The 25,401-nt window shown below is 40.5% G+C and overlaps 1 protein-coding gene and 4 non-coding genes across 5 annotated transcripts; 2 read left to right on the forward strand and 3 right to left on the reverse strand.

The window, feature by feature from the left end:
• Positions 1-3: 3 nt before the first annotated feature.
• Positions 4-90, reverse strand: TRNAM-CAU. The gene is given in 2 exon segments: positions 4-39; positions 53-90. It is a non-coding gene; the product is annotated as a tRNA-Met (tRNA).
• Positions 91-8,115: 8,025 nt separating this feature from the next.
• Positions 8,116-8,189, reverse strand: TRNAI-AAU. Its single transcript has one exon. It is a non-coding gene; the product is annotated as a tRNA-Ile (tRNA).
• A 5,466-nt stretch (positions 8,190-13,655) lies between these two features.
• LOC125546360 (metallothionein-like protein 2C) lies at positions 13,656-14,266 on the forward strand. The gene is made up of 2 exons (XM_048710605.1): positions 13,656-13,891; positions 13,981-14,266. Exons 1-2 carry the CDS (start codon positions 13,755-13,757, stop codon positions 14,078-14,080), a joined length of 237 nt encoding a protein of 78 aa, XP_048566562.1. The 5' UTR covers positions 13,656-13,754; the 3' UTR covers positions 14,081-14,266.
• A 2,448-nt stretch (positions 14,267-16,714) lies between these two features.
• TRNAV-AAC lies at positions 16,715-16,788 on the forward strand. The gene has a single exon. It is a non-coding gene; the product is annotated as a tRNA-Val (tRNA).
• Positions 16,789-16,850: 62 nt separating this feature from the next.
• Positions 16,851-16,924, reverse strand: TRNAI-AAU. The gene has a single exon. It is a non-coding gene; the product is annotated as a tRNA-Ile (tRNA).
• Between the last annotated feature and the right edge of the window lie 8,477 nt (positions 16,925-25,401).

The raw sequence follows: 25,401 nt of genomic DNA on the forward strand, positions 1-25,401 counted from the left end.
AAATGGGGCGAGAGAGGCTCGAACTCTCGACCTCAGGATCACTCGCTTTAGCTATGAGACCTACGCGCTAGCCAACTGCGCCACCGCCCCCTTGTCTTCCCTTCAAAGCAAAAGCGTCATTAATCGTTGCCTGAGCTAATGAGTTTTGTCTCATCTGTCCGAAGATAACTATTTATCATATCAAATTAATCCGACGGCCAATAGCAATCGCATGCCAAGCAGCTCGAGGCCGGTAGCTTACATGAAAAACTTGTGATCCGCTTTGAATATTGATTAAGGAAAAGGATATTCTATGTTTTCTTAAAAAAACCTATGGCCATGTTTAATGTTTTTTCTTGGCCAATGTCATTCGGCTAGCCGTATTGCTTAAAAAAGTCATTACATCGTTTACAAGCAAATAAATAATCTCACTTGAGGGGTCATCGCCCTAGTTACATGAAATATTGTTGTGAACATGGACGTAATTTCTGTTACTTGTAGTGTTCTTTTTACTGCATTTACAGTTGATGCCATGGGTATTTTTAAATTCCCAGCTTCTCTTTGTGGTAAGTTATCCCAAATCATCGGGAATTTTTTATGGGGTGATGAGGAGAATAGAAGAAGAACTCATTGGCTCGCGTGTGACAAGATGACGAGACCAAGAGGTGAAGGGGGTATGGGCTTTCGTGATCTTATACTATTCAATCAAGTGCTTTTGGCGAAGCAAGCTTGGCGATTATTGTTATTTCTGGACTCTTTTGTGTGTCAAGGTGATGAAAGCTAAATATTATCCTCATGGGCATCTTATTGATACGGTCTTCCCTCAAATGACATCGCTTACTTGGCAAGGTATTACGCATGGGCTTGAGCTGCTGAAAAAGGGTATCATATGAAGAGTGGTCGATGGTGCTAGTATAAATATTTGGAGGGATAATTGGCTTTCTAGGGAATCTGGCTTGAAATTTACTGATAAGAAAACCAAAACCAAGATCTAATGGTTGGTTGATTTATTCATGAGTGGCATAAGGAGATGGGATAAGAATCTATGATCACGCATCTACTTTACTCTGTGTGTTCTGAATTTGGGTGAGGGAGATCTCATCGTCTAGTAGGCTAGCACCATGAGAAAAACGGCTTGTTTTCGGTGAAGAGTAGGTATAGGTTGCCCTCAATCTCAAGGACAAGGAGATTGATTTGGGGAATTCCAGGGTGGCCGTAAATGGAGAGAGGAGGCTCTGGAATATTATTTGAAAGGCTAACGTTCCTCGGGAAATTAGAATATTTGTTTTGGCAGGCTGCCCCTAAGGCTAATGTGTTCCGTATGGCGTTGAGGGAGGTGTGGAATTTACAGGGTGTTCTGTACGGCGTTGAGGGAGTTGTGAAATTTACCATCCGAAGAGATCATACTAGAGAAGTTAACATTTCCTTTTGGGATTATATTGGTGAGTGCTTTAGCATCAAGGATGCGGAACTTAGAGCGACCCTCTCCGGTCTTTATATCGGTATCACTCTTCACAAGCCCATAACTTTGGAAATTGACTGTTCTTTTTTGGCTTACTTTCTTGTACATGATAATATGGACTTGACAAACCTTATTGATCTAAAAAAAGAAGTGTTGAGTGTCTCCATTATGATGAATTTGAAAATCTCTGAGATTAACAAGAAGGCTAATATGGTGGCACATGAGATTGCGAAGTTTAGTGTTGTTAATAGATGGTGTTCTTATTAATAGTGTTTCGACCTTTGCGGCAAATGTAACAAATACGGATGTTGTATTATATGGGTGGGGTAATTTTTTAAAAGAAGTTTTGTCCAACAAAAGAATTACGTTTTAGCTAGCTCGTGAACAACTGGGTTGGCATCCAGTTTTCATAAGATATCTCTACAAACTCCATTGATAAAATTATGCAGTTGTGAATAATCGCTGTTAAAGACATATCTCCTCCCGTCTGCATGACCACAATGAACTACAAGCAATCTGATTGCATGACGATTGGGTTACACCCCTAGTAGCGTGCCAGTTCTATTCTACTACCTCCGTTCTTGAAAAAATATACTTCCAACTTTATTAAAAAGTCAATTTTTTTTATGTTTGACCGTATTTATACAATAATACATCAACATTTATGCCATCAAATTAGTAGCATTAGATTCATGATAAAAATATTTTCATCATATGCCTTTTGGTTTCATAAATATTGATATATTTTTGCGTAAACTTGGTCAAACTTTGAGATGGTTTGACCCTCCAACAAAGTTGAAACTACACTCTTTCAAGGATGAAGGGAGTATCTCACAAGGCTAGGATCTCTACCATCGATGCACCTTGGACATATGATAGCTTACTGCATGACCCTGCCTCTTTCCTCTAGAAATTTGGCTATTGTGACTGGTTTGTCAAAAGTTCTCCTACAAAATAAAAAATTTGATGGGTTGTAGAAGTACAGATGGATGTCCAATGTGCCCATGGGCTTGGTTGGCGCAAAGCTTAGATGAAATAAATGGGTGCTAGGCGCAATCCGGGTGTGTCTCTACAGCTCGATGACAACGTGGTTCAGCTACTGCATCTGTATACTAGACATAATGGCATGAAAGCTACTCCCTCCGTCCTAAAATATAAAAACGTTTTTAACACTAGCATAGTGTCAAAAATGTTCTTACATTCTAAGACAGAGAGAGTATCTTCTTCCGCATGAACAAAGATGATAACCCCCCCCCCCCCCCCCCCCCCCCCCCCCCCCCCCCCCCCCCCCACCCTCCGCGTCCCCCCGTGACGAGTACTTTAATCATGACTTATGTCATTACTGGATCATAGCTGTAGAAGTAGGGATGGATGACTCAATGCCCTACTAGCTCCATGGGTAGGGTTCAATGCATAGCTAGGCCCCGAGCAATAGGGCCTTGGCCCAGGGCATGGCAGCAATTCTCCTCGATGACTTATAGCCATAGTGAAGATTTTTCAACTTTGTGTCACTAGCACGAAGGTAGCAGGGGGAGTTGGTCAAACCTGGCTACGACCCTGGCTGGGTTGGCGCAAAGCTAGCTAGGAATTGTGCGGTGCACGAGCCATCCACATCCTCATCTGCAGCTCTATGGCGATGGGCATCAGCTATTGCATTCATGCACTCGACAAAAACACTGTCATGTGTAAAAAAATTTGTACGAATGGATTCTAAGTATTAGAAGGATAATACAAAGATGGATATTTAAAAAAATACTTAAGAGGGTAGTTAGAACACCTCTGCATGTTCTTGATAGATGAAAACAAGGGAATTAGCTGAGTAGTACATCTGGATGCTCTATGAGCCAGCTGGTGAGCTACTAGATTGAGTTTTCTTGGGATTATGTAACGTTCTTGTGATATATGGAGGCAACACACTAACAATCACATAGGATTTGACATAGTTTCTAGGATTCCATTGCAGGGTAAAGTGAGTTCATACGGAGAAGGATAATGGAGTAAGAGGTCAGAGGTGTTCGACAAGAAGCCTTATGTGATAATTTCTACTCCCTCTGTAAACTAATATAAGAGCGTTTAGATCACTACTTTAGTGATCTAAACACTTTTATATTAGTTTACGGAGGGAGTACATCTATAGGTTCCAGATTCATCTTTTAAGAAAACAACTAGGTTATTTTTCATGTCGGCCCGTCTAGAGTGCACAACAGGGCCACACCACTTCGGGCGGGTCCCTTCTTCATGTTGTCGTACTTCTCAATCTTCAAACCTTATTGTGTCATCACCTTGGTTGTGACAGATTAATGGACAACGAAGTTGATAGATTCTCAGTTGGGGCCTAATGGACCGGTGCCCTAGAGCACCATCAAGGTTTTGACCTTGACCCGCTTGATCAACAAATTATATATCACAGCTTCAAGGTGTTAACAAGGAAACGAGTCAAATCTGTGTTGTTTAGCTTGAGAGGACCTTACATTTGGGATCGCCCGCAGAGACTCCTAGTTTTTTTTTGAGCAAAACAAGCTAGGCTTTATTAATCAGTTACGTTTACAGATATAGCACCCGGGTCATGAGGAAGACCCAGCCATAGATGCCTCCCTTGAGGTAGAGAAACACCAAACCTAGCAAGCCTATGAGCGTCAACATTGGAAGCTCGAGGTTCGAAACAAAAAATACACGAAGAAAAACCTTGAAGACTCTCTAAAATTTCTTTTATAACTCCTCCATCCTCTCCTCCTACACCTTGATGGATGTGGCTGATGCATTGCTGACAGTCTGAAGCTACTTGAATATACTGCATTCCTAGATCTTGAGCCAAAGCAAGTGCTTCCCTGCAAGCAAGAGCTTCCAGTATAGCTGGGTTGACAAGACCACGTATAGCTAACAAAGATGACCCAAGATATGCTCCGTCTCGATTTCGGCAGACTGCAGCCGCTGCTCCCATGTTGTGATGAACGGACACACCCGCATCCACATTAATTTTAACATATCCCTCAATTGGTGCAATCCATTTTCCTCTAACATGGCTATCTTGTTGCACTGTTATCACACATCCTTCTTGCCCAATATTTAACTGATCAAATTCTGTGATAAACTTCCGAACAAAAGCATGTGTGTCATATGGGTTCTGAGTAATTGACTCATGAATCAGTTTTCTTCTTGCATACCATATTGCCCATAAAGTGACTGCCATACGAACAAACTCATCATGTTTGAGAACCTTCAGCATAGCGAACAACCAATTTTTAGCTGATGGTTCACTTGTTGCTATCATGTGCTCCAACAAGTCATGATCCACTAGCACCCACACGCAGCGCGCCATCGTACACTCGAGCAGGCTGTGACGCCATGAGTCCCGAGCACCGCAGACATAGCACTCCTCCTTATGCGACATATTTCTATTTTTCTGCACATCTTCGGTGGGGATAGAATTCTTGGCTAACCTCCATAGAAACATTTTAATCTTTGCAGGTATCATAACATTCCAGAGGGAGGTCCAAGATTTACTCATATCGGTCATATTAGACGTACCTGGCCGTTCTTCTAGCCAGTTTTCCCTCCTCTTTTTTTATCTCCACTACCATCTTATATGCAGAGCGAACAGAAAAAATCCCGTTCTTCTCAAAACCCCATGACCAGAAATTGTCTACGTTTCTTGTACAGACTGGAATTTGCAAGATCGCATCTGCATCATATGGTAAGAACACCTGCTGGATCGGCTCGGCATTCCATCTAGCATTTCCATGGTCCATTAGCTCGGACACTAGTTGTGGAGGTTGAGCAATCAACGAAACAATGGGTCTCATATTTTCTGTCTGTGGAATCCAGTTCATGTTCCAAATATCCGTCGTAGTTCCAGTACCCACCCTGCGAATAAGACCCAGCTTTAAGGTATCTCGCCCTTCCATCACTGACCGCCAAATCTGAGAGGGATGATTACCAAGTTCGGCTGTCCAAAATCACCACCCGGATAGTATACAGCCTTAAGGATTCTAGCGCTCAAGGATTCTGGGTTTTGAAGAACTCTCCAGGCCTGCCTAGCAAGGAGTGCAAGGTTAAAAATTTCAAAATCTTTGAACCCTAAGCCCCCCATATACTTGGGCATACTCATAGTGTCCCATGAAACCCAATACGGCTTGCGTTGTCCTCTCTTACTGCCCCACCAGAACACATTAATCATGGAAGTTAAACTCTTGCATAATCCTCTTGGAAGTTTTAAACAGGACATAGAATACACCGGGATAGCTTGGGCTACTGATTTAATGAGGACCTCTTTGCCAGCTGCTGACAATAATATCTCCATCCATCCCTGTATTTTGCTCCACAAACGATCCTTGAGATATTTAAACACCCCATTTTTGAACTTCCCACATCAGATGACATACCAAGGTATTTCTCCTTCAGTTGTTCATTAGGGACATTCAAAATAATTTTAATAGCATATCTTACCTCTTCTGGGCAACCTTTACTGAAAAAGATAGAAGATTTGTCTTTATTAATTCTCTGCCCTGAAGCTCTAGCATAGGTTTCCAAAAGAAGAGACACCTCTTCAGCCCCCTCACTATTTGCTTTAAAAAACAGCAGGCTGTCATCTGCAAACAACAAATGGTTAACCGGTGGAGCCGATGAAGCCAGTTGTATTCCTGCCAGACTGGATGACTGAACTCTAGATTTCAAAAGGCACGAAAGGCCCTCTGCTGCCAGCAAAAAGAGGTACGGTGAAATAGGATCCCCCTGACGGATACCCCGTGTTGGATTAAAAGCATCAAGTTTCTGCCCATTGAAAAGCATTGAGAATGAAACCGAAGTAACCATCCCCATCACAATGTCCACCCATCTCTGTGTGAATCCCAACTTTAACATTATTGCCTTCAGATAATTCCACTCCACTCTATCATAGGCTTTCATCATGTCAAGCTTTAGCGCACAGTGTCTATGCTTCTGGGCCTTGTTTCTCTTCATAAAATGCAGACACTCATAGGCAGCAATAATGTTGTCAGTAATCAAACGACCAGGAACAAAGGCAGACTGTTTCTCAGATATTATATCAGGTATCACAACCTTCAGACGGTTTGCTACAACCTTAGAGCTAATCTTGTAAAGAACGTTGCATAAACTTATAGGGCGAAATTGAGAGAGTAGCATTGGATTTTTTTACCTTTGGGATCAAAACTAGGATTGTGTTATTTATCTCTTGTGCACTCTCCAACCCTTCAACGATACTCAGTACTACCTTTGTGACCGCATCCCCACAAATATCCCAGTGCTTCCGGAAAAATTGTGCTGGGAAGCCATCAGGCCCCGGTGCCTTCTGGGAGCCATCTGAAAAAGTGCTTTCTTAACCTAGTGCAAGGTTGCATGCACGGTGCTGTTGTTGGTCTGGCCCAGTAAGAAGGTGGGCGTGTCAGGCTGACGCCACTTTCACATCATTGATGTTTTTTTCATTTTATCTTCACATTTTAGCTTTATTTTTAATATTTTTATATTTTGAAATATTATTAAAATATATGTATACATATATAAATATAATTTACATAAAAAATTGAAAAATGTTAATCATGCATTTCAAGAGATAAATATGTACACAAAATGTTAATCATGTGTACGAAAAGTGCTTGTGACATTTACAAAATGTCACGCGTTTAAAAAAACATACCTAACATCTATGAAATGTTTATACAATGTGAACAAAATTATTTGTGTAAATCAAAAACAAATATTTCATACATTTAAAAAATGGTTCATGAGTTTCAAAATGTGTTTGAAACAATTTCAGAAAAAGTATATGCAATGTAAACAAAGTGTTTGCATAACAAAAAAAATGTTTAATAGCATTAAAAAATATATGTGGCATTTTAAGAAAAAATCCAATGATTCAACCAGAAAGTCCTTGAAATTTTAAAAAAAATATTGTACAATGTAAAAAGGTTCCCATAGGCCAAAAAATGTTTATTTGCATTACAAAAATGTTCATGGCATTTCAAGAAAATATTCACCGTTGTTGAAAAATGTCCATGAAATTTTTAGGAATATATATACTGTGTTAAAGGTGTCCATGTAGTTTAAAATAATGTTTATTTTAATTTTAAAACTATGACGTCTATTTTGAAAAAAACTTATCTTGTTTTCAAAAATTATTCTGAAATTTGTTTAAAAAAATGTATATCATGTCTTTGAAAAATGTCCAAAGTATAAAAAACTATATTTCACATGTGCGCTGAAAATGTAAATTGTGTACTGAGAAGTAGATATGTGTTGAAAAAATAAAAAAAACAGACAAAGAAGTAAAAGAGCAAAGAAAACCAAAGAATACAAAGAAAACCTAGAAATAAAGAAAGTAAAAAACAGAAGTAATGCAAACAAAGAAAAATCTAAAGGTAACCAGTGAATACATAAATAGAAAACAAAGGCTAGCAAAAGGGAATAGAAAAACCAAAGAAACCAGTAAAAACACAAAATAAAATGGTAAAGAAAAAAACACAGAAAACTGGAGAGGAACGAGCGAACCCACAGCGATAAACAAGCGGCAATCGACTGCGCTAATGGGCTGTCCGAATTAGGTACGGGCGAGACATATCCTCGGCTCTCACATCTTGGCCCGGGGTACGGGCCTTGTTAACAAGGGTTTTCACATTTTCTACTGTGTAAAAAAAAGAAAAAGAAAAAGAAAAAGAGAATGGCCCATACAGGTCTCGAACCTGTGACCTTCGCGTTATTAGCACGACGCTCTAACCAACTGAGCTAATAGGCCTCTTTAGTGGTGAAGTGTTCTTCCTTGTATATATTACATTAATAGGCCCGTGCAGCACCTGTTCAGAACCCTGTGGTGAGAAGAAAAGAGCAAGCTGATATTATGAATCACAAGATGCAGCAACAAATCTTGGTCCGTGGCTATCTAAATTTCCATGTCACTATCAATGTTTGCGCGTATTCGTGGTTATTGGGGCCGTCTTGTCATTGTTACTGTGATGTGATGGGCACACAAATCATCTTGCAAGAGCTTCATAGTGATAAAGTCATACATATGCAAGCGGGTGAGTAACAGCAAGTATATATGCCTGCTCAAGGCGCATATTCAGACCCATTATTTCGATAATGCATCGATTTAAGCATTCCAAGAGAAAAAAAATCACTCTCAACTTCTGCGTCATAGGATCCATGCAGCCAAAATTTGTTTTTCATTATATGGAAAAAAGAACTATGTTTTCGCAGTATCCCTTCCTTCTCTATACTTTGATGGAAATATAACGTTGGCGTTCAAGACACCACATGAAATATCAGTCACCGGCTCACCGTTGGGTTCGTTCAGTCATCTCAAGTAATCAATCATTATCGCATCAATCTTTGGTTTGCGGCGTTTAAAAGCCATGTACATATGCACGGGGCTAAAAGTTGTATATCGATCTGATGATTAGAACAAAAGTTTAAGAAGAGGATAAATTAAAACCGCTAGTGGAACCAGCTGAGCTAATAGGCCGCTCTTTCTGTTTTAATGTTGTCCACTCGGACGTGGAGTTTCTACACCCAGGAGCAAATGCTCCTGGTGTGAACAGATAAATTCCAAAATAATTCTAAAATTCTAAAAAAAATTGTGGCATAGTTTCACAAATATTTGTTGTGCATGCAAAATTTCATTGCAAAATCACATTGGTGGAAGGCGTGGTAAAAAAACAAAACCGATGCTCTGAAAATGTTACTTACAAAAGCATTTTGGAGCTCTGATTTTGTTTTTTTGGCACGCCTTCCACCAATGTGATTTCGCGATGAAACTTTGCATGCACAACAAACATTTGTGAAAGTATGTCACAAAAAAATCAGAATTTTTTGAATATTTTTTCTATTTTTTGATTTTACTGTTCGCACCAGGTGCATTTGCTCCTGGGTGTAGTACTTTCCTGTCCACTCTTTCTTTACAACCTCTAGTGTAACATGATCGATCAATACATGTGCAGTGCCAGCCCTCCAAATTTGAGAGGGTGCTAGATGACTAAGATGAATGAGCTTTGGCCAGAGATGAAGGGGTTAACCTAGTGTATTATGCCAGTTTTGGCCTAAATAGTGTTCGATAATAGACTTGAAATAGTCTAAAGAATAAATTTCGCTGTGGAGTCATACCCCTTTGGCCCTAACTAAGCTCCGCCACAATAAATGTTATATCGGCGAGCCTGGGTGAATGATTAGAAGAAAAAGGTAATAAGAGAATGAATCAAAAGAAAGAAAAACCATCAAGGGGTTCGAGCTAAGAGAAGAAGTCATCTTTGCTCGTTGAAGCAATCTGCAAAATGCGACAATAGATCTTGCTAGTTCCCATCTCGTTGTCCATGCTTGTAAGTAATCGTCGCTGTTGGTATCTTTTTCTGTCATTGTTTCTGACTTCTTGTGATGTGATGTGCGCGCGAATCATCCTGCAACAGCTACAAGATAATAAAGCCATATATGCAGGCGGGCGAATAGTGCTCAAGGAACATCTCTATCGACCCGTCATGTCTATGTATATCCCTATATACATGTGTTTCTTCTTGATTGTTCGAAACATCAAAAACTGGTTTTTGAATTTTCCCAAAAAAGGCTTCATGGAGGCCAAGCTCCAAAATCAATTTTTGTGCTCCTGTGAAAAAAAAACTATGTTTTCATGACGCCCCTCAATATTCCTTCTCTAGATATATACCTGGATGGGAAATAACGGCCGACGTGCAGCACTCAAGGAGACATGTGAAATATCAGAGATTTTTATCCCCAGTACGTGCACAAAGTCATCATATGCGGCCAACTGTGCAAGCAAAATAATCAAGTCAAGAATTGCATAGCCCTAAATGGAGCTTTCCACTGGGGGCAAGAATTGGCACCACCCACTCAGTTTCCTTCTTACCTTTTTTTGCTTTGCTTTCATCCGCAAACTAACAAAAAGTGAGTTGATCTGTGATCTGTGTTAGAAATATTTAATGTGTGTTCAATAGTGCGCTTTGTCTGCTACTATACAACCTTTAGGTTTTGTGGTAGAATTTGGAGATGCTGCCGCGAGGTGTGTCCTATCTGGATGACCTTTTTTTTACTTTTTTTTGTTCGTCGATTTGATCGGCCTTAGTGCTTACCTTTGCTTAGCATCGTTTCAATAATTAATAATATAATTATGTGTATCATCTGATGCAGAGTCCGGGGGTAAATCCTCCTTTCTGAAAGAAAAAAATATTAACATATTTATTTCTATTTGACTGCACATGGCATGAAAAATCATAAATCTCTACAAGCGTACATAAATACAGTCATGTACATTTTGATTGGTTTTGCGGGTTTTTTTTTCAAAAGCATGAAAATACAAATAAAACAGCGAGGCTAATGAGCCTGAGATATTGTGGCATTTATCAATACCCAAGCCTTGAATAATTTATCGGTTATGATGCTTTTGGTTCGAAGGAATCATATAGAAATTTCAGAGGGTTTTATTTGTCAGAAATCTTTTCTATGGGACTTCCTTGATATTGTAGGTATGGAACCATAAAATATTCATATGGCCTCCTTTCCATGAATTTGGAAGATAATTTCTGTTGAATCAAACCTTGTGGTTCCTTGGTTCAGTGACAACTTTGCTTGCACCTATTGCTTAAGGAGATTCTTGTAATTTTCTCACGGATCAACAACACAACATTTCTATAGCTATATTATATGTTCTATATTTTGAATTCTCATAGGATTTAATACATCATGACATAAAGTTCCTACGTTGATATTGCTTGTTTATGTGCTTTTGAAAATCCGCAAACGAAAGAGGCCACGATTATTCAAAAATAGTGGAAGTGTGACAGTTATTGAAATAACAATGGAATAGAGATGAAAATGGTTGTAAAATTCCTCTTCCTCATGTAATACCGAAAAAGAAAAAAAAAAGCCGCCAGACTATTCTAGACCAAGGGGCACTGAGACTTTTGGCGACCTTAGGCTAAGAGGAAAACCTTTTTTGCCTCAGTAATATCAAAAAGGCAAGGGTCATCAACCAATGTATGGAATATAGTTACTTTTTTATGAAGATTTTAAAAATTGTTAGTTCAAAATTAACTCAATGCTTACTAAAAAATCACCAGTTAATACCATTATTTCCAACATCGTCAAGATCCTTCCTCTCCTGTAATAACACAAATTGTAATTACAGATTAGCACAAATAATAATAATTACAAAGTATGAATCAATTCCAACAACAAATGGATATTGGCTCTAGTTCCTTATTGTAAGAAAGAAGCTAGATAGAGACAAAGAGAATCAAATGATGGGAGGACCCTATCCTTATTCCTCTTCCCTATACGGCGATCCATCGGTCGCCCGCGTCCATCCTTTTGCCAAAGTATGTGTGTACGTAAAGCATCTCTCATCTCATCTCTCCTTCCTCCTGCTCGCTTGCCCTCTCTGCCTCACCATTGTTCCTCAAACCATCAACCAAGAACCACAAGAAGCTCCTAACCAATGAAAGCCTGATCTGCATCACTACTGAATTTTATTTGTCGTTTTAAGCGAGGACATGTTAATTATGTAATTACTGCATGAATATGGAAAAGGGTCTCATAATGTGATCATCGGTACCACTGACGTGGAGCACCGGAGGCCCTACAGAAAATATCAGTGATATTTAGTGTATTTCCACGTAAGAAACTAGTCGATTATATAGTTCACTTCTATAACAAACAAGTCAACAAGTGCATAGTTGTAGCTAGTTCAAGCGTTCCACCGGCGGGTGACAAGGACATATTGCCAGCACCCACTCGGTTCCTTCTCACCTCTATGTGATTTGCTTTCTTTTTTATGTAGATACACGTAACGAATGGGACATGCATGGGCATGTGCATGTTTTTATGGAAGATTCAAAAACTGTATTCTCAAGCCAGAAATATAGACCATTAGGTTCAGCTCTGCTAAACAATGGGTTCGGTTCTTTGCTTAGTCTTACGCTACTGTGATGTTATAAGGGATATAGCAAATTTCATTGGGTTCACTTGAACCCAATGATAATGAGTTGGCTCCGGCTGTGGGAGAGAAGAGAAAGGGTGCGCCGACAAGGAAATGGTGGGCTCAGTGAGGAGAAATGGGCATCAGGAGGGACCTTTGGAGGCATCGGTGCGGTGAGGAGAATAAATGGGGGGCCGTCAAGATGAGAAGTTGATGAAGGGAAGAGATATGATGCTTGCTGCTATATTTGTTGCCACTGTACTTGCTTCTAGGTGTTGTTTCTATTGGATTTTCTTGCTGCGAGCTGCCTCATGGAATTGAATGATAGTTTTCGGAGCATGATGAATGGTAGAGCAACAGATTGCGGGCGCCAACTCAATATGCTTCTGCTTCCGTGAAACCAAAAACTGTTGTGGTTATAGCTGTTAGAAATCATAGTTTTTTTAGTTGGGTTAGAAGTCATAGTCGAATTGGTAGTTATATCCCCCGCGAACAAGAAAAGAATTGGTAGTTCTATGATATTATCAAAAATATAAGAGAGAATTTGGATGCTCCGATGGAGATGGAAATGACTAAGAAGTGGAATCTTTTTACATGATAAACCATACGGAGATACTCCCTCCGTCTGGAAATACTTGTCGTAGGAACGTATACAAATGGATGTATCTAGAACTAAAATACATCTAGATACATTCATTTCTTGGACAAGTATTTTCGACGGAGGGAGTAGTACATATGACAGTATTTTGGACGGTCTGCTGGAGATACTATACCACACCCTTTGCGCCCCTTGGTATTTTTTTTTCTTTTAGAAACAGTATTTTCTTCCTCAAGTTTTGGAATTTGGTTCAAATTTGACTCACATACTAGTAACATTCAAGAGATAAGATTGTTCCTGCAATAATGCCTAAATCTTGAAGCATATAGGCATCATCGGTTATCGGCTGAGGTTGATATTTCCACCGACAACATGAACAAATAAAATTACATTAAAATAGGTATAGCTAGATTCCCACAGGTGACTTTTGGTTATAGTTCCTTGTAAGAAAGAAAGAAAGAAAGAAAGAAAGAAATAAAGAAAGAAAGAAAGAAAGAAGCAAGGTAGTGTAGTAGAGATATGGACAGAGAGAATCAAATTGGGTGATGAGACGGCCCTATCCTTATTCCTCTTCCCTAGGCGGTGGTCCCTCGGTTGCTCGCCTCCATCCTTTGCCAAAGTGCCTGTACCTATACGTGCGTGCAGCATCTCTTCTCCTCCTTCCTCCTGCCTATAAATAGGCCTCCACGCCCCTCCATTATTCCTCAAGCCAGCAAGAAGCACACAAGAAGCTCATAGCCAATCAAAGCCTCTCCATCTCCGAAGCTCCAACCGAACCGAGGATGTCTTGCTGCGGAGGAAACTGCGGCTGCGGCACCGCCTGCAAGTGCGGCAACGGCTGCGGCGGCTGCAACATGTACCCGGAGGCCGAGGCCGCCGGCGCCACCCTCCTCGTCTCCGCCACCGCCACCCACAAGGCGTACGTCCCTTCTCCTTCCTCATATATCATGCACTCGATCGTAACAATATGACTGTATGTTGATCTTGGTAAGGGTGGGGTACGTGCAGGAGCTCCGGCGGCATGGAGATGGCGGCCGAGAACGGCGGCTGCGGCTGCACCCAGTGCAAGTGCGGCACCAGCTGCGGCTGCTCCTGCTGCAGCTGCTAGATCGATCATCGATCATGCATGCACCGTGCGTGCAGCATCGATCATATCGATCTACTACTACCATACCATGTAACCGCTACCTGATCGAGGGCCTTATCTATGCACCTGACCTGCATCAGCAGTCAGGTGCCATGCCATGCTTGTTGTAAACAGGCCCCCCTAAATAAAATCTCCCTGGTTTAACTATACGTGTGTGTCTGTGCTATGCATATATCATCACCTTCTTTTTCTTTTTCTTCTTCTTCATGGCTCAAAAAACACTGTTTAAGAGCTGAGAGCGTTGAGAAAATTTGAAATGATCATAAGCAGAAGATTAAGATGTTGTGAGTTTTGCCCAAGAAAATGAATATCTAATAAATGTTGAAGACGTACCTGAACGGAAAATATCAGTGGATGCATCTTACCATGCATGCTGATGCTCGAAAAATAAAAAAGGATGCCGCTTTACCATATCTTTATCTTTACCTAATATTAAAGGGAGGATTGTTTCTCCAGTTTTTTTCGTTTACGGTGGGACCAAAATAATTTTCGTACGTCCCAGCGGTTTCTCCCGATTCCTTTCTGTCCGAAAAAAAAAGCACAGCACGCACAGATCCGTAATGGGCCGGCCTATTAGCATACCAACAGCCCGCCCCAGCAAAAACATATCCAAGAATAAATACTGCGCTGCAAGGAATTTAGGTAGCAGTCACGCGAGATAGTGAGAGGAAAAGATATTTTTAAATGTAAATATCTTTTGGAACGCGAAAAATTTGCAAAGTTGTTAATAAAAAACTGAAACTCAAACCTTCTTAAAAGAAAAACAATATTTCTATTTCTATTTTATTTTTTGAAACCTAATTATTTTTTAAAACAAGGAGGTACTGATGTGATTATTTTTGAAATTAGCAAACATTTTAAAAACACAAATATGTTTTGAACTTTAAATTTGTAAAGGCAAATATTTTTTAAAACATGTTTTTAAAAAAAAATGGGAGGTACTGTAGCTAAATTGCTTTAATCTATACCTATTAATAAAACTTGGCGAATATTTTAAATATGCGCACCTGATGGATTGTTTTAGTTCAATTTATTAAACTAGGGACATGGAAGGAATCTTTTTCTCTGTCGCGTCTTCACGTACGACCAGTTTCACTCAGCCCAGTGACTCCCGTCAAAATGCATGAGGAGTCCAACTAAGGTTTCATGGTCTATCTGATACAAACTACTCAATTTATATGATGACACATACATATAGTATGTGCAGTGCTTTTTCCTACTCCCTTTGTTCCTAATATTTGTCTTTTTAGAGATGTCAAATGGACTATATATCTCATACGGATGTATATAGTCATATTTTAGAGCATAGTTTCACTTATTTTGTTCCGGATGTAGTCACCTGTTGAAATCTCTAGAAAGACAAAAATTTAGGAAAGGAGGGAGTATTATATTAGCCAGATGATTAAAAAAACTTTGTTTAACGTTCTTGATCTTCGCCGGGCACGAAAGCGACTAAACAATCCAGCTATTGGACCTGGCCAACCTTGGTTAGTGACAACTGGTACCGCGACCACCGGCGACGAGGACGGCAAAGACGACAAGCGGAAGCATGTGTCTAATGTTATATTGAAATGGAGGATGTGGACCTGAGGATGAGGCATTAGTCATGTTTATTATGTTATGGGCATTAGGTGATGTCTTTAGCGATGCTCAGTGGATAAAGGGTGTGCAAGAGTTGTTTTCTCCCGTTGCAACGCAGGGCATGTTTGCTAGTACTTAATCATACGAGAAGATCAAGTTTCTAGCTTCGAATTAGTTAACTTGTGGACCTCGTCTCGACAAAAGATTTTAAAAAATATTCCCTTTGGGGGAAAGCAAACAAAGACTAAAATGAATCCTTTCGCCAAAAAAGATGGAAATAAATCATGAGCGCCACTTTGCGCACCAGCTGGTTAGTTTTTCAAGAATTATTCGCTTTACACAGGTTCCGACACGATAATATTGCACTTCGCTGGCACGACAATATTAGCAAGACATTTCCCCTTTTTTTCCACTGCCAAAAAACATATTAGCAATATATTTTAAACAACCGATCAATGCTACATATTATTATTTCACTTTACTGTTGTCATTGTGTTGTTTTCATATATTATTTTCTGTCGGATTGTTGGTGTGTGGCTGTATGCATCTTAGTTCTCTATGTGATTGATACTACTCTAGTTGCATTTTATTTTAGATTTACTACTCTAGTTGCATGGAAATCAGCTCAGTAGCATTTTTACTTTATTTTTTGCCTTGGCCCATTAATTTTTAGTACACACACGAACGGCCTTGGGCCTATTATTTACATGCCTAGCTGTACAGATGGTGCATTTCCATGAGCCCAAGTAGCATACTCTAGTTCATTTAACGGAAAACTCTGTTGGTATCTGAAAATGGGAAGAGTTTCTTTGCAAGAACAGTTCAGTAACACTAGGGTTGAGCCAACTATATTATGATAATCGTTGGCCTGCAATCAAGCTCTGCATGCGTTCACATGATGAATTCTTTTCTTGTGGATCAGTGACTTAAGCATATATATGTTGTAAAAATTTCCAGCTTCTACAGTTTTTTTAGTGTGTTATTCTAAAAGTGTTGGACAGATCTGTCATCAATGGTTTCGTGGTGTGGTTGGTTATCACGTCAGTCTAACACACTGAAGGTCTCTGGTTCGAACCCGGGCGAAGCCGTCCTAATAATTTTGTTTTTTTTCCGCACTTTCCATAGTGTTAGAAAAAGAAAAATGATATTTTGGCCCATACAGGTCTCGAACCTGTGACCTTCGCGTTATTAGCACGACGCTCTAACCAACTGAGCTAATAGGCCTTCTCCTTGTTTGGAAAGAGTTCTCTTCTATACTTCGAAAAACAGAATAAGACTTTTGGTGAGAGGAAAAGAGTAAGATCACTTGAGCCCTTTTTTGACCATTAAGCTGATGCTATAATCACAATAAAAAAAACATCTTTGCTCGTTAGAGCGATCTGCAAAATGCAGCAACAATCTTGGTTCGTGGCTATCTAGATTGCCATGTCACTATCCACGTTTGTATGTATTCGTGGCTGCCGGGGCCATTTTGTCATTGTTTCTTGCAACAGCTTCATAGTGATACAGTAATACCCCGCAAAAAAAGAAGAAGTGATAAAGCCATACAATGGAAGCAGGCGAGTAAGAACAAGTATATGCCCGCTCAAGGCGCATATTTAGACCCGTCATTTTGATAGTGCAGAACCCTAGCCACCCCTCCTCCTCCCTAGCCGCCCCTCCTCCTCTTCCCTTCCTCGCCGCCGCCTGAGGCAGCCGCCAGGCAAGCCCGGGGCGATGGTGGCGGGCAAGCTCGGTTGCCCTGCCTCTGCGTTGGGAACTCCGGATCTGGAGCAGCGACTTCATTGGCAAGGCACGGCCGGCTAGCAGTCGTGCGAGCGGTGGATCTAGCGTCCCGGCTGAGCGGGCGGTGGGATCCGGTGGTCGTTAGCGGCCGGCGGCGATTTCTGTGGTGGGCGGTGCACGCGATCTCGTGCCTCCCCTCCTCCCCTGTTCGGCGTGCGGGCCATCCTCGTCGGACCGCGCTTCCTTGGGTCGCCGGTTATGTACAGGAGGCGCTGCTGGTGGCGGGGATCTAGTTCGGGCGAAATCCCTGGTCGGCCCTGGCCGGCCACGTCGATGGCGACGCCTGAGGGCGCCGTTCCCCTTCTTGGAGGCGTCAGTATGAACTGATTCCCTCACTTCCCCTTCCCCTAGGTCTCCCGGGCGAAAGCCCTAACTTTGTTGGGCGGCGACGGCGCTCACGGCGCCGTTCCCTTTTTGAAGGCGCCTCTTTGGAAACCTTGGGGCTGGGTGGCGCTTGTGGGTGGTGGGCGATGGCGGTGGTGCGGCCCTATCCTAGTATGGATTTGCGTCCGTTGCTTGGAGATGGACTCGCGTATGTGGAGGTCGTCGTTTGGCGTCATGGTGGCGTCAATGGCGGAGGTACCTGCCAAGGTTGGCACCTCAATCTGCTATGAAGATGGACCAGTGGAAGATGGCAGCGACGACACATGTGAGTGCGTCGCATCGGTTTGTGACCCGGACCCGGTATGTGTCTCGATCGGGGCCTCCGGCTTTAGATGTTAGGCTTAGATGAGATGTCTGGGTATTTGGCCCAGCTTGCACCCCTTCATTATATGGATTGAAGTGGCGGCAGATGTTGCCAAGATGGCGGATTCAGACATATTGTTGTACTATTTTGTAAGGTCCTCAAGAATAATCAATAAAATGGCCGTATGCATCTCCCAGATACAGAGATCAGGGTCATCCTCCTTTTCTAAAAAAATAAAATTTGATAGTGCATTGATTTAAGCGTTCCAAGAGAAAAGAATCACTCTCGACTTCTGCGTCACAGAATGCATGCAGCCAAATTTTTTTTTCCGTTACGTGGAAAAATAACTATATTTTTTTGTAGTATCCCTTCCTTCTCTATACTTTGCTGGAAATATAACGTCGGGAGTTCAAGGCGCCATATGAAATATTGGTCAATGGCTTACCGTTGGGTTCCTCGGTCATCTCCATTAATCAATCATCACCGCAGTAATCTTTGGTATGCGGCGTTTAAACCCATGTGCATATACATGGAGATGAAAGTTGCATATCGATCTGATGATTAGAACAAAAGATTAAGAAGAGGATAAATTAAAAGAAAAATCATCACAAGAAGAAAGCAGGGAAGATTATATTTGCTCAATGGAACAATCTGCATAATGCAGCGAAAAATCTTTGTCCTTGTCTAGTTTCTTATTTCGTGGTCCATGCTTGTAAGTATTTGTCTTTGTTGCAACCTTTTTTGTCTATGTGTTCTAAGGCTGTGTTCAAAAATCCACCGCTCCGTCATCAGAGAGCGGAGCGCGCGGAGCGCCCTGTTTGCCGCTCTCCGTATTTTTACGGTATGCGGCTCCGCTTCACGGCAGAGTAACGGAGCGGAGTGACTCCGAACGAAGCCTAACTTTATGTGATGTGATGTGTATGCAAATCATCATGCAAAGCGTGCGAATAATAATCCTCTCAACATGCATCTCGATTCAAATCGACATGTCATGTCTACAGTTGCATCTAAGAGCCCGAGGCAAAAATAACCATTCCCAGTCACTGCATCATATGTTGCACATAGCCAAACTCTTTTGAGTAAGGGCGTATATCTCGTGACAAAACAAAAATATATTTTGAGGATATTCCTCCCTTCTCTAGGTATACATGGATGGAAATATATCAGCCAATGAGAATCACCCAAGACAACACGTGAAATTTCTGAGATATTTATCCCCACTATACTGCACAAAGTCATCATATGAGGACAATTGTGTAAGAAAAATAGTTTAATTCAAGAACTGCATAGCCATAGATGGAGCTTTCCGCAGGGGGCGACGAGAAATTGGACCACCAACTCAGTTTGCCTATCACCCTTTCCCATTGCTTTCATCTGCAAATTAACAAAACACTAGTTGAATTGAGATCTGTGTTAAAATCCTTACGTGCATTCTATTATTTTGTTCACATATTTATGTTTCATTTAATAGCACATGGCATGAAAAATCATAAATTTCTACAAGAATACATAATACTCAAGCATGTATATTAGGATTGTTTTTGTGATTTTTCAAAGCATGATAAATAAATAAAAAGAAATCCAGCAAGGCTAATGAGCCCAAGACCGGGTGGAATTTATTAATACCAAATGATTGAATAATATATGCAAGGAAAACAATGTTCGGACTTCTAAACAGTTATGATGTATTTCATTCAAAGAAATCATATAAAAAAATTGGAGGGTTCTATTTGGTAGAAATAAATAAATTATATGGGACTTATTTGATCGTATAAGTATGGTGACCACAAAAATGATTCGTGTGGCCTACTTTGCATGAATTCGAAGAAAAAAAAATCTGTTGAATCAAATCTTGTGTGAAAAAATTCATTGGTTTGACGGAAACTTCGTGCTCGTACCTAATGCTTAAAATATTCTTGTATATTTATTGGGTGCAACAAATCAACATCTATACATTACACATTCCTATATTTTGAACTCTCATCCTATTCAACGCCCCAGGACATCAAATACTTACTTTAATTTTTCCTGTTCTTGTGTTTTTGAAAACTCACAAACATGAGTAGCCCAAATTGTTCAAAAATAGTGGACGTGCGATAGTTATTGAAATACCTATAATAGAGATGAAAATGTTTCCAAAATCCAGGATGTAATACTAAACCAGAAAAAAAGAAAGTTGCTAGACCTTCTAACCCAAGAGGTACCGAGACTTTCATTGACCTCAGGCTGAGAGTAATACATTTTTGCCTCGTAAAAGGTTGAGGGTTATCGACTGATGTACAGAATGGAGTTACTTAGTTTTTTTAAAGGTTTTTTAGTTCAAACTTAACTTAATGCATATTCAGATTTAACCAATTAATATCATTATTTCCAACAGCTAGCCAACAAATATTTAAGCCGAACAAATCACCAAGATCCTTCCTCGCGTGAGATAGATGTAATTGTAATTGCAGAGTATAAATCAATTCCAACAACAAATGAATATTGGCTTTAGTTACTTATTGTAAAATGGTAACTAGCTAGAGACGGAGAGAAATCAAATGATGGAGGAGGCGGCCCTATCCTTATTCCACTTCCATAAACGGTGATCCCTTGGTTGCTCGTATCCATCCTTTTGCCAATGTGTGTGTGTGTGTGTTTGTGTGTGTGTGTGTGTGTGTGTGTGTGTGTGATTTCATCCCTCCTTCCTCCTATTCGATTGCCTCTAAATAGCAATCGCCATTCGCCATTGTTCCTCAAGGCAATAAGAAACAAGCACAAGAAGCTCCTAGCCAATCAAAACCCGGCCTGCATCACTATAGAATATGATCTATTATTTTTAGTGAGGATATGTTAATTATGTAGTTACTGCATAAATACAAAAAATTATAGCATAAATGTGATCAATACCGCTGACATGGAGCGCCGGAGGCCCTACACAAAATACTGGTGATATTTAAAATATCCCCACTTAATAAACAAGTCAATCATATGGTCCGCTGCTACCTCTTGAGCACTGCGTTGGTTTTTCCTTAAAGAGGACAGGGTGATGCAGCAAAGTAGTGTAAGTATTTTCCTCAGTTTTTTAGAATCAAGGTATCAATCCAGTAGGAGGCCACGCGCGAGTCCCTCGCACCTACACAAACAAATAAAGTCCTCACAACCAACGCAATAAAGGGGTTGTCAATCCCTTCACGGTCACTTTTATGATAAAGTGAGATATGATAGATATGATAGATATGATAAAGTGAGATCTAATAGATATGATAAGATAATATTTTTGGTATTTTTATGATAAAGATGTAAAGTAAATAAAGCAAAATAAAAATGGCAAAAGAAATAGCTTGTTGATGGAAGATTAATATGATGGAAAATAGACCCGGGGGCCATATGTTTCACTAGTGGCTTCTCTCGAGAGCGTAAGTATTACGGTGGGTAAACAAATTACTGTTGAGCAATTGACAGAATTGAGCATAGTTATGAGAATATCTAGGTATGATCATGTATATAGGCATCACGTCCGAGACAAGTAGACCGACTCATGCCTGCATCTACTACTATTACTCCACACATCGACCGCTATCCAGCATGCATCCAGAGTATTAAGTTCAAAAGAACAGAGTAACGCTTTAAGCAAGATGACATGATGTAGAGGGATAAACTCATGCAATATGATATAAACCCCATCTTGTTATCCTCGATGACAACAATGCAATACATGCCTTGCTGCCCCTACTGTCACTTGGAAAGGACACCGCAAGATTGAACCCAAAGCTAAGCACTTCTCCCATTGCAAGAAAAATCAATCTAGTAGGCCAAAGCAAACTGATAATTCGAAGAGACTTGCAAAGATAACCAATCATACATAAAAGAATTCAAAGAAGATTCAAATATTGTTCATAGATAAACTTGATCATAAACCCACAATTCATCGGTCTCAACAAACACACCGCAAAAGAAGATTACCTCGAATAGATCTCCACAAGAGAGGGGGAGAACATTGTATTGAGATCCAAAAAGAGATAAGAAGCCATCTAGCTAATAACTATGGACGCGAAGGTCTGAAATAAACTACTCACACATCATCGGAGAGGCTATGGTGTTGATGTAGAAGCCCTCCGTGATCGATGCCCCCTCCGGCGGAGCTCCAAAAAAGGCCCCAAGATGGGATCTCGCGGGTATAGAAGGTTGTGGCGGTGGAATTAGGGTTTTTTCTCCGTATCTGGTAGTTTGGGGGTACGTGGGTATATATAGGAGGAAGAAGTACGTCGGTGCAGCAATGTAAGCCCACGAGGGTGGAGGGCGCGCCCCTTACCTCGTGCCTTCCTAGTTGCTTTCTTGACGTAGGGTCCAAGTCCTCTGTATCACGTTCGTTCCGAAAATCACGTTCCCGATGGTTTCATTCCGTTTGGACTCCGTTTGATATTCTTTTTCTGCGAAACTCTGAAATAGGCAAAAAAAACAGCAATTCTGGGCTGGGCCTCCGGTTAATAGGTTAGTCCCAAAAATAATATAAAATTGTATAATAAAGCCCAATAATGTCCAAAACAAAATATAATATAGCATGGAACAATCAAAAATTATAGATACGTTGGAGACGTATCAAGCATCCCCAAGCTTAATTCATGTTCTTCCTCGAGTAGGTAAATGATAAAAACAGAATTTTTGATGTGGAATGCTACTTGGCATAATTTCAATGTAATTTTATTAATTGTGGTATGAATATTCAGATCCGAAAGATTCAAGAAAAAAGTTTAATATTGACATAAAAATAATAATACTTCAAGCATACTAACTAAGCAATTATGTCTTCTCAAATAACATGGCCAAAGAAAGTTATCCCTACAAAATCATATAGTCTGGCTATGCTCCATCTTCATCACACAAAATATTCAAATCATGCACAACCCCGATGACAAGCCAAGCAATTGTTTCATACTTTTGGTGTTCTCAAACTTTTTCAATCTTCACGCAATACATGAGCGTGAGCCATGGACATAGCACTATACACTACAAGAAATCTGTTAATACATGACGGATCTGATCTGTCACAAATCAGTCAAAAACTGTCATGCGTGCCTCATGGACTTGAAATCCGTCATGTATATCGCGTCATAATTTGACATTGTACCTTCCTTGACGGTCCTTGACTGTCATGGATTTACCTTAGGCCTGTCCAAGCCCAAACTAGGCCCGATCCTTAGTAAAGGAACATACCATCATGGACCAATGTGCCATGTAGGATTCTCAGTTGAACAAGTGGAATGATGTGGCTGCCAACGTGGATGCTACTTTTCGTCACAGAAATTGTCATGGATTTAGGATCAATTTAAATATGATCTGGTCCATTTCTTTCAGCCCAATTTGACCCAAAACGCTTTTAGCATAACATGTCACATAAATGATAATGGCAATTTTGGCCCAAGATAGTATTTCCAAAGTGTCATACACGTTACACAAATCATTCAACATGCAGCCATACATAGGTATTTGTACAACTAGCAGTTTATAAAATCCTCCATGAAATGATAATATACATCATATATTGACAAAATATATCACACAAATGTTAGGAAGGAGTACAAATCCAATTTACATCAACAACACATATAAACTACTAAGTTTGTTATTCATTTTGTCGTCGGCCCTCCTGCTGGCAACTATATGTCATGGCAGATTGTGATGGACACCAAGTAGCCCGCTACCCAATCATACCTACCATATTTACAACAACATTAGACATTTGTAGATGTAAGTGCATCTAGTGCCACCCCTAGTTGGTTTTGGAGTATTGACGACAAACCTAGTTGAGGGACTAATGTGTTTGTGAGAATTGCAGGATAACACAGGTAGAAGTCCCTAATTGATTCGGTTTTACTACCAGAGATGACCCCTAAAAACGTATGAAGACATTGAAGTCAAAGGTGGTATATGAAGATATTCACATTGAAGACTATGACAAGAGAAGATACTATATGAAGCCTATGGAGCTCGAAGACTTAGATCTTTCGTAGTTCTTTTTCTTTTGTGTTGAGTCATAGGAACCACCGTACTGTTAAGTGGGGTCCAAGAGAACCATTCAGAATGACTGAAGTGATGCCTAAACCAAAAACCTATGTCTTTGAGTGAAGACTATGAGAGCGAATCTTGTCCAGAGTCGGACAAGTCAGCTTTGCTTGTAGCCCAAGTAAAGTTGCCGTGTGAGTTTGAAATCTGACCGTTGGAACACGTGTTAGTTCCTTAGTAACCCAGGGTCATTTCGGACAAATCAGGTCGGGTTGCCAAGTGGCTATAAATAGCCCACCCCCTAGAACCATAAACGGTTGGCTGCTCAGATTGAAAGTATGGCTTTTGTCGTTTGAGAGCAACCCACCTCGAAGCCTTTGAGAGAGAATTCCTTGCGAGGATAAAGCCCTAACCACCAGAGCCAGAGAGAATTGGGCATCACTTAAGTCTTCTTGTCTGTGTGATCTGAAGACTTATTACACTTGAGGACTATGCATCCTCCAGCCGGTTAGGCGTCGCGTTCTGAGCATCCAAGAGACATTGTGGATTGCCGGTGAACAAAGTCTGTGAAGGTTTGGGAGTCTACCTTGAAGACTTACCAGAGTGATTGGGCGAGGTCTATGTGACCTTAGCTCAAGGAGAATACGGTGAGGACTGGGTGTCCTGAGCTGCGTGTTCAGGACTGGGTGTCCGGGACTGTGTGTCCTAAGGTTTAAATACCTAGCCGCTCCAACCAGACGTACAGTTGTCACAGCAACTGGAACTGGTTCAACAAATCATTGTCTTCAACGAGTCACTGGTTTCATCTTCACTTCACTTTACTTACTGTTATTCCTTGTGAAGTCATTGTATGTTTGCACTATCATTTGTCTTCACTAAGTGACTGCGTGTTCTGTTTGGCTTCACAATATCTTCCTACCTGATCCTTACTACCTAGCTACTATTAGTCTTTGTGCTTTCACTTCATTGAATACTTGACTATGGTTTTCCTAGTGTAGTCTACCTTCCGTTGCATGGTAATAGGTTTAATTTTATCGTTTGTCTTCAAAACTTCTATGTTCTGAAGACTTTCATAAAAATCGCCTATTCACCCCCCCTCTAGTCGATATAACGCACTTTCAGTAGATATGAATAAATAATAGAAATAAGAGAATTAGACGAAAGCAAAAAATATCAGCAGCAGTAGAGGCCATATAAATCCACCAAACAATGGCATCATTAACAAACAATATCCATGATGTGA

Source organism: Triticum urartu, chromosome 3 (genome assembly GCF_003073215.2).
Source record: "Triticum urartu cultivar G1812 chromosome 3, Tu2.1, whole genome shotgun sequence".
Classification (NCBI taxonomy): domain Eukaryota; kingdom Viridiplantae; phylum Streptophyta; class Magnoliopsida; order Poales; family Poaceae; genus Triticum; species Triticum urartu.